This window comes from Eptatretus burgeri, chromosome 18, assembly GCF_056783735.1.
Source record: "Eptatretus burgeri isolate ZD-2024b chromosome 18, Ebu_testis_v1, whole genome shotgun sequence".
NCBI classification, from domain to species: Eukaryota; Metazoa; Chordata; class Myxini; order Myxiniformes; family Myxinidae; genus Eptatretus; species Eptatretus burgeri.
In genome coordinates this window covers 41,868,021-41,880,613 of record NC_140978.1, presented here as the reverse complement: position 1 = coordinate 41,880,613, position 12,593 = coordinate 41,868,021, and the positions used below count along the sequence as shown (strand labels likewise).

General features: G+C 44.6%; 1 protein-coding gene across 4 annotated transcripts in view; it reads left to right on the top strand.

Moving 5' to 3' along the window:
• The window catches only part of LOC147008981 (glycine receptor subunit beta-like), a 144,950-nt gene that overhangs the window by 84,256 nt on the left and 48,101 nt on the right, over window positions 1-12,593 (top strand). For all 4 annotated transcript variants that reach the window (XM_085864645.1, XM_085864646.1, XM_085864647.1 and 1 more), the window contains 2 exons: window positions 6,134-6,216; window positions 12,330-12,470. In XM_085864645.1, the coding sequence (XP_085720771.1) occupies window positions 6,134-6,216; window positions 12,330-12,470 (224 nt within the window). The remainder of the gene's footprint in view (window positions 1-6,133; window positions 6,217-12,329; window positions 12,471-12,593) is intronic.

Genomic DNA, 12,593 nt, shown 5'->3' with positions numbered 1-12,593 from the left:
ATATATATATATATATATATATATATATATATATATATATATATATATATATTGTTGTGGTTTCCACCCGTCCGGCGTGTGAGCGACCGCTTTTAGCTAATCGCGGCCGCGTGCCCACCGGACGGGCAAACCTAGTCGCAACTTTCGGATCAACGCCAAAATCCAGCTACGGGTGTGTTTTTAATCACACCGTAAATCAGCCAACTATTCTGTCCACGCGCGACAGGGTCTGATCGCCGAATTGTCGATTTACCTAAGTATGCGCGTAGACAGAAATGCCGGGGATTTACACCTCGACGGGACCTGTACGGATACGAGCCATTGTACGCAGCTTGCGCCGTTTGCGATTTGCTGAGCGGTTGTATATCGCCAAGCCCCGCCGGATCAGATTATTTTATCGGCTATTAAAAGCCAGCTAATATTCCGTACGTAAAAATGGCAGTCAATGACAGGAAAGGACGCAACGAACAGGTGAACATTTAAACAAGGACATTTATTTACACACGTATGCAGTCAAGGCAATGAATGCAATGGGGGTAAGGGACAGGACACGAGCATACAAAGACCTACAGCTGTTTGTCTATTTATTACGTACACTTATAACAATTCTACTTATGGACACGGCGCCACAACTTTCATACAAAGAAAAACCCCAGGAAAGGAAAGGGGCAGACTGGACCCATAGGCCTTTATGTTCGTGGAACTGTGAAGACCGCAAGAGCTCCACGAGACCGTGCTGGTTACCTGCCACCCTCGTGGTGACTCGCTGGCTGGCGACCTCTCTCCGGCTTTCTCCACTGACCCACAGTTCGGCACCGTACTGCCGGCTTTGCTGCGCTCTGACTGCCGTCCACTGGACTCGAACCTTGTGGTGTTCTCCCGACTGCACCCAGACCGACTCAACTCGACTCACTGCTTGGCGAACCCAGACTGAATCCAGGCAAAACTCCAGGCAACCTCTCCAGGCAAGAAGAACTCACAAAACTCCAGGTACAACTCCAGGCAAGAACTCCAGGCCAGAACTGAATCACTGTGCATTCCAGCGCACCTTTTTATGGGGTCCGTGGGAGGTGAGTTTGATCCCCCACCTTCGACCTTTCACCCCCCGCGGGCTCCACCCCTTCTGGCATTTTGATCTGATCTCGTCGTGAAACGCGGAGAGAGCGGATGTGGTAGAAATCATTAGCCGTGGAAAGCGGACGTTGTAGAAATCATTAGCCGTGGAAAGCGGACGTTGTAGAAATCATCAGCCGTGGAAAGCGGACGTGGTTGAAATCATCAGCCGTGGAAAGCAGACGTGGTAGAAATCATCAGCCGTGGAAAGCGGACATTGTAGAAATCATCAGCCGTGGAAAGCGGACGTTGTAGAAATCATCAGCCATGGAAAGCGGACATTGTAGAATCATCGGCTCCCGCGTCTGTCGGAGGAGATGCCGCTCGTCCATGGGATTCACTGTGGCTGGCGAAAAGATGGCAGCGTAACGGAGATGAAGGTGAGGCGATGTTGTGGTTGCTTTGTGGTGGGGATGGCGTGGTTGTTGAGATAGTGGTTGTGGTTGGCGCTGTGGTGGGGATGGCATGGTTGTTGAGAGGCGGTTGTGGTTGTTGAAGTAGTGGTTGTTCCAAAACAAAGATAGCAAAAGAATAATACTACCTCAAAGATCACAGCCCTTTAGACATCGGTGGGGAAATCTAATCTGAACACACACTTATCGACATAACTGATCTCTGGGAAACCTGAATGGTGTTCTGTGAATTTCCACAACCGTAACAATATATACCAGCGGATTGGCTTGCTTTGCTGCGCTCGCCTCTCCACATGTCGTTGCAGAGATTGATATTTCAGATTTGCTGTGTTGGCATGATTTGCATCAATCATATTACAATTATTTCTTCTCCATAAATTTATTTGTCATATTGGTGATATTATATTTATTTTAAATTGATTTTTGATATCAGTAGGTCCAAGTGGTTGAAATGGTCAAGGGTCTAAGTAGACTAATCTTTCTGAAAGGTGAAAGAGGTCAAATGGTGTTAAGGTCTAAGGGGTCTTTGGGGTCTTCCAGGTCTTTTGGGTCTTCAAGGTCTTTTGGTCTTTGGGGTCTTTCGGGTCTTCGGGGTCTTTTGGATCTTTTGGTCTTCAGGGTATTTTGGGATTTGGGGGACTTTTGTGTCTTTGGGGTCTTTTGGGTCTTCAGCATCTTTTGGGGTCTTTCAGGTCTTCAGTGTATTTTTGGGTTTTTTGGGTCCTTGGGGACTTCTGCATCCCTGGGGCCTTTTGGGTCCTCTGGGACTTTTTGGTTATCTGGGTCTTTTGGATCTTTAGCGGTCTTAAGGGTGTTGGGGAATTAACGTGCAAGCAGGACGTGATTAATAGGCACATAGTTTTCACGGCTTCACCGCCTCACCGTGTTTTATCGTTTTTACGTGTATAGATTATTAAAAACACACCACCACGTAACTGCCACGTTATCAAAAAACACGCCACCACGTAACTGCCACGTTATCAAAAAACACGCCACCACGTAACCGCCATGTTATTAAAAACACCTCACCTCCACGTAATTCAAAACAGCTGCCACTGTGCAATTCAAAACACCTCACCACACGTCGCTCGAGAGACCGGCTTGTTTTAACTGAGGATAAGTACAATAGTTGCTATGTTGCCATGATTTACACCAAGCAGAATTCAAACATTTATTTTTGCAAATTTATTTGTAATATTCGTGATAATACATTGTATGAGCAATTTAAGTTTGGAAAAAATATTTCTTTTCAAAAAATTTCAAAAAGAAATCTTTTTCCCCCCCAAAAATACCTTTGGGACACACACATGGGATAGGTAGGTGCAGCCCGGAAGTTTGTTGCGATTTCACCAAAGTTTTTGAGGGAGTAGTTCAGTGACAACACAACACAACACGTGACAGATGATGCACATATATATATATATATATATATATATATATATATATATATATATATATATATATATATATATATATATATATGTATAGATATAATGGGTTTTTTTGACTGTAGACATGCTCTCACAACTGTTTTTCAACACTGCCACGTCGTCGTCTCAACCCTGCCTTTCTTCCGAGCTTTAAACTCGCCATTTTTGCACACTTCACTTCCGCCGCGTCTCACCAGTCCTGTGTTGAAAACGTAACTTCCTATCGCATCACCTGCTCTACTTTGTGCGGAACGGTGCTCAAACAATTTCCTAACTGGAGTTTATACTTGCTGTTTACGAACACAATGTTTCGATGGATTGACTATCGTTTGAATTCTATTTTGATGCGATACACTATTTCATGGTTACAAATGGCCGGACCTTGTCATGAACGTTGGGACAAAGGGCAGCCACCATTACCTACTCATGGATCTCACTTTCACATCTCTCTTTCACAATAAGCACTTCAAGGTCATTTAAACTCCCCATTTTGTCATGTGCTTCTTCGCCATTTGTGTTTCACGTTAATATAATGTCCCCACATCACCACACATTGCAGCTCTCCAACTCAGACCTGAGTGTTTGTACGACTGTTGCCTGGACGAGGGTTAAAAAAAAGCAAACAAAGAGAAGTAAATGGCTTTTAATGGCTGTCCAAAGCATCTGTAAACTATAATTCTGCGCTGACTTGGCCATTAAGGTGATGTATCAGGTGTAGTATAAATGCACCTATATTATGGCTGTTGTGGTTTCAAGGAATGTATTGAAAATGACTCGTGAATCAATGGCAATGTATTACCTTGGCTATTTTGGCTGAAACATAAAATAAATTAAACTGCAGTACAACGTTTCAAAAATCATGTTACCATGAAACATTCATATAAACAGGTTGATCTGTGAGGGGCTATGAGCGCTGCAAACCCGAAACCAGCCTGTGTGGGTCCACGATGTGGTGAGTGTTCCACGTTGAGTGAAAAGCAGGAAGGAATCCCTCAATTATGTTAGTGTATGTTTAATTGGTATATTCACCTGAGTGCAGAGTGAGCAGTCAGGAGAATCAAACCCATCATAGTTACTGGAGAAACAAACTTGGTCTTTAATCCCTCGACTAAACCGGTCCAGACGGCATCAGCCCACGTGTCCTAAAAACCTGCTCCTCTGCCCTTGCTCACTCTCTCTGTTCTATTCACCCTCTCATTTACTCAAGGTCATCTATCATCTTCTTGGAAATCAGCAAACATTACCGCTCTGCATAAAAAATGTGCAAAAACAGATCCCTGCAATTACAGACCAATCGGCCTTCTCCCAATCATTTGCAAGGTTATGGAATCCATCATCGCCTCAGACATTAAATCCTTCTTCTTCTCCAATGGCCTGATTTCTGATCATCAATTTGGTTTCAGACCAGGTCACTCTAACCTGGATATGCTGCTTCTGCTCTCTCAACAATGGATGGAGATCCTCAATGCCGAACATGAAATCGGAGCCATATCCCTGGACATATCGTGTGCTTTTGATACGGTCTGGCACCCTGCCCTGCTCACTAAACTCTCTTCCCATGGTATCCAAGGCCATCTCCACTCATGGCTCGCAGACTTCCTCTCCTGTCACAGTCAACGTGTGGCCCAAATTGGAGTTCTCTCATCCCCTCTTCCTGTCCAGGCTCGAGGCAGCGTTCTGGACCCTGTTCTTTTTCTGGTTTTCATCAACAATCTCTACTACTCTCTGGAAAATCCTCTTTATCCCTTTGCTGATGAGTCTACCCTCTGCCATACCATCTGTCATCCCTCAGATTGGCATGCAGCAGCTTTTTCGCTCACTGCAGATCTGGGTAAAACCATAAAATGGTCCTACATATGGAACATGTCTTTCAATCGGACAAATTTCACACTCTCACTATGTCTCTCCGAAAGGACGTTTGGCAACCCTCCCCCCCCCCCCATTCACTTTCTCAACAATCCTCTGCAAGAAGTCTTTTCTTTCAAGCTTCTGGGTCTCACTATCTGTCATGATCTTTCCTGGGAAAGCCACATTTCCACCCTGGCCTCCAAAGATAATCGCGACTGGGAATCCTCCATTGTGCAAAGGCCTTCCTCGGCCCACCTGAGCTCCTGACCACATACAAAGCTTTCGTTTGCAGCCTGATGGAGCACTGCTCTCCTCTCTGGGCTGGTGCTCCTGCCTCTCACCTTTCTCAGCTTCACGCTGTGGAAACCAAGGCATTTAGGATCATTGATATCTCCAGCGATGAGGCCGAGTCTTTGGGCCTCTCACTCTTTCACCGCAGGCAGGTCGGTGGTCTTTCTGTCTTCTACCGTCTCCTCTCCGGTCTCACGCCCTGCTGTGTCTGCGATTTATCCCCACCATATTTCCGCAGGGCGCTCAAGGTCCGCTAACAACCCCCTTCTGGTAAAACTACCAAAGTCATGAATCACTGCTCACTTTCACTCTTTCATTCCTCTTTTTTCCTGCCTTTGAAATAAACAGCCTCATTCTGTTCAATCCCATTCTTCCCTCCAGGCCTTCAAAACCGTTGTTCACCACCACCACCTATCATCCCCCCATCCAAATTCTCGATCTTTTCTACCTTCGTTAATCCACCCCAAGCTCACCTCTTTCAAATTCCCTGCTTTTCTTCCAGAAAGTCCCTATAATGTCCATCTTGTATTCCCCATGTTCTCCATCCCATCCCTCTCCCTTCCACGGATCTCCTAATGTCTCTGTTCCCCACTGTTTTGTCCTTCCCACTCCCTCCCCTCTTGTCTCATGCCCCCCTTTCTTTGCGTTGTGTGTTAGCTCTCATACGAGCCTCGACAAGGTACACAAAAAAAACCCAGTTGGCTCACAGGGGCTAATATTTTTGCAATAAAGAACAATTTTAAATTCTGATCACTCTCCTTCCTTCACTTCCTTCTCCTTTCTTTCCTCTTCTCCTTCCCTTTACCATTTCTTACCCCCTTCTCCTAATTTTCCTATTCCCATCCCATTTCACATCCCCCCCTTCCCTTCCTAATCCAATTTTATTTTTCTCAATTATTTACACCCACCCCTCTTCCTTCCCTCCACAGATGATATTTATTTTGTACCCCTAACTGTTTAAATACTCCGCTGAAGTTGGCAATGCCTTCACTTTTCGAGAAATTTAACGGTATGTATTTGTGCTTCCCGTGTGCACAGGCTCTCTCTTGTCCTATCGTGTCCCTTGGATCTCATGCTGTTTCCAATGGACATGCAAAGATGCAAGATGCAGTTGGAGAGCTGTGAGTGTTTATGGATCTTGACTCTTGTTTCTACAATAGTTTGTTACCTCCATCTCTTTATCACATATTTTGAATGATGATCATTGTGGACATCTCAAACAGCTGGAAAGGATTCTGGATAGAAGGTTAAGGAGAGTGTAGAGATGGAGATTGGAGAAGAGCAGCAAGGGTTTAGAAAGAGTAGGGGGACAACGGATGGGATGTTTGTGCTGAGATGGGTGGTGGAAAAGAGGTTGGAGGTGCAAGGTGAGATGGCATTGGGATTTGTGGACCTGGAGAAGGTCTACGATAGTGTCCCAGAGAGGTGGTGATGGTGACACTGAGATCGATGGGAGTGCCGGAAGCAGAAGTTAGGTTGGTGGAAGGGATGTACAAGGGAACGAAGGGAAGAGTTTTGGTTGGTCCTGGGATGTCTGAGGAGTTCAGCGTGAACATTGGTTTGAGGCAGGGAAGAGATCTCAGCCCACTCATGTTTATCATGGTGATGGAGCTGGAAAGTAGGAAGGTGAGCTTGAGGGGTAGTATGGTGAGCATGTTGTATACGGATGATCTGACTGTTGGGAATGGTAGGAGGCATTTGAGAAACATTGGCTGAAGATGAGTATGGGGAAGACCGAGGTGATGTGGGTTGGGCAGCAGAGAAAATAAATTAATATCAGGTTGGAGGGGAAGGAGATCAGGCAGGAAAATAGGTTTGAGTATCTGGGAGGAACAGTCAATGGGGATGGTAAGTCAGAGGCAGAGGTGTGATGGAGGATTCAAGTGGGTGCGAAAGCATGGAGGTGTGTGTGGGGGGGGGGGTGGAGGGTGCAATGGTAAACAGAAATATAGCAAGGAAATTGAAAGGGAAGGTTCTGATGTCGTGTGTAATGCTGGCCTACCTTTACGGTCTGGAGACTGTGGCACTGACAGACAACAACCGAGGCTGCAGGTTTGCGAGAACAACTGTGTCAGGAGGATTGCAGGAGTGAAGAAGGTGGATAGAAGGAGGATGGATGAACTGAGCAAAGAGATTGGTGTGCAGATGAGCTTGATGGGGAGATCGGTGAAATGCCGGATGAGGTGGGCTGGACACTTGGTGCGGATGGGGGAAGAGAGAATGGCAAAGAGAGCGGATAGGTTGAGGAAGCAAGGTAGGAGGAAAAGAGGTCGACCATGGCTGAGATGGGAGGATTGTGTGAGGATGGATATCAGTAATGTACGGGTGGTTGGATAGTGGAGAGAGTTGCCTGAGGACAAAGGGAAGTAGAGGAGTATCATGGTCAAAGCAGGGCAGAAGCTTGGTGCCATTTAACCCCACCCCTTATCAAGGGAAGAGGAGGAGAAGAATAATATAATAGTAACGATAGCACATGAAAACTCCACATGGAGGTATTTTTCTTCCAAATCTCAGATGTGGTCTGGATGTGTTTGAATGTCATATCGTGACTCATTCGAAGAGTCCTCAAACTAGAAAGATTTTGTTTTTGAAAAATATAAATGGAAAAAAAGAAATCTTTTAGTTTCAGTGTTCTTGACCTACATTGCAGCAATTATTCAGGTGAATAATAAAATAAACGTGCAGTTGACATCATCTGCGCTTGTTTTCCGTCTCAAAAATACAAATTGAAATATGAAACTGAAATTGAAACAAATTTATTGGAGAACGTTATTTGAAAAAGACCTTTGATAAAGCGTTACAGACATCGTAAATCATAATAGTTCACGACTAAGTTTTATAAATCGTGTGATCATGCAATCTGGAAACAACCGAGGCACCATGTGTGATCATCAAGTGTGTGGCCTGACGTATCAACTGGCTTTGATGATTCTTTGAAATGCACAATCACCCGGATTATTACCTCCGCCCCACCTTCGGTGGCATTTTTCACTCCTGTATGTCCTTCCGTGAACAGGAGATCTCAAATAATTGTGGACAGATTCAGATGACTCTCTGGAACTCTCTCGGACTCTCTGGAAAATCCTCTATTTCTCTTTGCCGATGACTCCACCCTCTGCCGTACCATCCGTCATCCCTCAGACCGGCAAGCAGCAGCTTCTTCGCTCACTGCAGATCTGGATAAAATCACAAACTGGTCCAACACGTGGAACATGTCTTTCAATCCAGACAAATCTCACACTCTCACTATGTCTCTTCGAAAGGACCGTTTGCAAAACCCCCCCATCCACTTTCTCAACAATCCTCTCGAAGAAGTCTTTTCTTTCAAGCTTCTGGGTCTCACTATCTGCCATGACCTTTCCTGGGAAAGTCACATTTCCAACCTTGCCTCAAAAGCCAGTCGCCGACTGGGAATCCTCCGTCGTGCAAAGTCCTTCCTCGGCCCTCTTGAGCTCCTGACCACTTACAAAGCTTTTGTCCGTAGCCTGATGGAGTACTGCTCTCCCCTCTGGGCTGGTGCTCCTGACTCCCACCTTTCTCGACTTCACGCTGTCGAAACCAGGGCTTTTAAGATCATTGGCATCTCCCGCAATGAAGCTGAGTCTTTGGGCCTCTCACTCAATCACCGCAGGTTGGTCGGTGGTCTTTCTGTCTTCTACCGACTCCTCTCCAGCCTTGCCCCCCTGCTCTCTCTGCGATTTGTCCCAACCACATTTCCACAGGGCGCTCAAGGTCCGCCAACAACCCCTTCTGGTAAAACTACCAAAATCACGAATCACTGCTCATCTTCACTCTTTCATTCCTCTTTTTCCCGCCTTTGGAATAAACTTCCTCACTCTATTCTTTCCCATTCTTCCCTCCAGGCTTTCAAAACAGCTGTTCACCACCACCTCTTATCTTCCCCCATCCAAATCCTCGATCTTTTCTACCCCCGATAATCCACCCAAGCCCACTTCCTTCAATTCTCCTGCTTTCCTTCCTGAAAGTCCCTTTAATGTCCATCTTCCCCTCGCCATGTTCCCCATCCCATCCCCATCCCTCTCCCTTCCACAGTTCACCTAATGTGTCTGTTCCCCACTGTTTTGTCCCTTCCACTCCCGCCCCTCTTGTCTCATGCCTCCTTGCTGTGAGTTGTGTGTTAGCTCTCATACGAGCCTCGACCAAGGTATACAAAAAAAAAAAAAAAAAAAAAAAAAAAAAAAAGACATTTTGTGGACAGGTTGGGTGTGTGACAAGGAAGAATTGATTCGATTTTGTTGAAGGTCCGAATCTGGATCCTGATAGGAGAATTATTTAATTTTCAAGTGTACGTACGTATGTTTAATAAGAGAGTACGTAGGCCGCACAACACTAAGATTGACTGATGGGATCAAACAACACATCCCCTTGGTGATTCGAAGAAAGATTGTGAGGGTTAGAACACAACCAGTGCGGCATTGTAGAAATATCCAGCAACCACCGGCCACTCTACCTGCTTCATCTGCCATTGCACAGCACCTGGTTGCCAACCCCATCTGTGCAGACCAGTACAATGCAGATATGTTCCGGATATTGAGCCGAGGTCGGAGCTCGTTTCATTTACGTATGTTGGAATCAACCTTCAACCTCACCACCGATCCAATATTACGTCGTCAAAAGGAATTTGTACGATCTCTGTGTCTCTTTCAGCATGGAAAGATCAACAGAAGTACAGTAACAAATGGTGAATGGACCTTAGGGGAAACCCATCCCCCCTCTCTCCAGGATGCGGTTGCAAACGTCAATCATCGACGAACTCTGCTCCAGGCAATGGAAGCTGGAGGTGAAGATTATGAGCCGACCAATGGGCGTTCGGATTAACCGTGACGTCATTACGGTTGAACAAATCATTGTCTACCTTATAGAGACTTGCATATATAAGCACACTCCTTCACTTCCTGCGATCTTACCCTGAAGAGTGCAGCACGAAAAGCTTCGGTCACTATTATGTAGTGCTTGTTTGTATCCATATGTGTGTGTGTGTATATATATATATATATATATATATATATATATATATATATATATATATATATATATATATATATATATATATATATATATATATGTAAGAGATGAGAGCAGCAAGGGTTTAAACGAGTAGGGGAACAATGGATGGGATGTTCGCACTGACACGGGTGGTGGAAAAGAGGTTGGAGGTGCAAGGTGAGATATATGCTTGGTGCCTGGTGCCAAAATATGTATGTATATATATATATATATATATATATATATATATATATATATATATATATATATATATATATATATTATTTGCCTGGTGTTGGCTTCATGGTTAGGGTGGCAGGCTTAGGATCCTTGGGTCCTTTGTTCAAATCCCGCTCAGCTGTTGAATTAATACCAGGTGGGGTTAACTCGGCCTGTCATCCTTCCGAGGTCGGCAAAATGAGTGCCAGCATGCTGGTGTCCTGTGGCGGAGTGGCGACCCGTCCAGGATTGTGCCCAATAGCCAAGGAGACTGCTTTGGCAGCACCAACGCTCTGCACAGAGTATGGTCCCAATGGATGTATGTATGTATATATATATATATATATATATATATATATATATATATATATATATATATATATATATATATATATATATATATATATATATATATATATATATATATATATATATATATATATATATATATATATATATATATATATATACACTCCACTCCAGATTTCTGCAGTGCACACATGGTCCACCAGCAACCCCCTTCTGCTGAAACTCCCAAAATCCACGATCACTACTCACCTCCATTCATTTGTACCTCTTCTTTCCACCTATGGAACCAACTTCAATCTCTTTCTTCCCTCCATGTCTTCAAGACTGCTGTTCACAATCACCACAGACCATTGCCCATCCAAAACTATGATCTTTTCTACTCCCGTTAACCTCCTCCTCCCCCATAAATTTCCAGTTTTTTCCTTCCTGATTTTGCCTCTGTATTCTTCCCTACCCCGAATCCTTATCCGCATCCCTTGTTGTCTGTCTCCGTCTATTTTGTCCCTCAGCCTTGATGTTGGCATTTCCCCCTTCTCTTTCTGTTGTTCTTTTTGTCTGTTGTGTCCTGTTACATTCTGTCTTCTAGCTCTTCAACGACCCTTGACCGTGTGCAAAAAAAAACATAAAAACAAAAAAACAAAGGAAAACACTATCTCTTGCAAAGGCACCAACAATACCAGATTCAAATAATAACAAATGGGCAGGTTGGGAATTGAACAGGCACAAGCTGTTCTTTAGTTCACCATGACCTGCACATGCTCATATTGTCCAAGGGGATTGGAGACCAGAGGTTGACAATGAGGGGGAAGTGGTGCCACTGACCTGCAAGGCTGTGAGGACTTATGTACACTTGCTTCTCCTCTAAGAAGCAGCCCTTAACATATGATCTGCCATGCGCATGTCCATGACTTTTAAGACCTCTCTCAAGGGCTCCACAGGTCACCTCTCTGTCTTGGCCTGCAGTCCTTGGCCAAACGGCTCATGATCATGTCATTTTAAGTGCCTTTTGTGTTAAATGCCACAAGGCTTCACCTGTACAGGAGGTTTCACATGAAGAACACTTACCCTATTCTGCTCTATAAAGGACGATCACTGCCCCCCCCCCCCACTCAGTGCACATATTATATCCCTGACAGATTCCTATTACAGATGTAATTCTACCCTACTTGAGCACAAGGACCAAGCTATTTTCCCACATTCTATCTATAGTTCCCCCTCTACACCCCTGTATGTGTGTATGTTTGTATGTATTTACTTATTTATTTATTACCCATAATTATTCCAATAGCACAAGGCATTGTTATTGTCTACCAGCCTTATCATTTGTTATCCATCATGGCAGCCAGCTCTTGGGTATTAGCATGGATTGACAGAGCTATTACAACTTTGTCATCCAGGTTTTCTCGAGTCTTTAACTCCAACCCACCAACTTCACAAACCCTACACAGTGATCCCACAGCTCAGGCACGAGTTCAAAGTGCAAACAAATCGAAACTATCGAAAAGGAAGCACGGGTAATTGAAGCCGAGTCGACTTGAAATTGCGTTGTCTGGCTTAGTAGCTTCGGAATCAAGACAACACATTTATTTGCACCCATCCTACTTTAGGGTTATATGTATTCATGTCCACAGGCATGTTTATTGTGCGCTACCATTACCACGATGGCGCTGAATGCAATTCCCCCTTTTTCCCTTGGCAGTTGGATACACGACAGACGACCTGAGGTTTATCTGGGAATCGGGTGACCCAGTGCAAATGAATGACATCGCCTTGCCTCAGTTTGACATTGCCAGAGAAGACGTCGAATACAGAAACTGCACCAAGTTTTACAAAGGCACGGGTATGTCTTGGGTTGGATGTTCATCTGATGCACGCTTGTATTTCATTTTATATTCAGCATGACACAATATTTGTCGAATGGCACAACAAAAGGAACCTAAAACAAAGAGCCTTTCTTTTACTT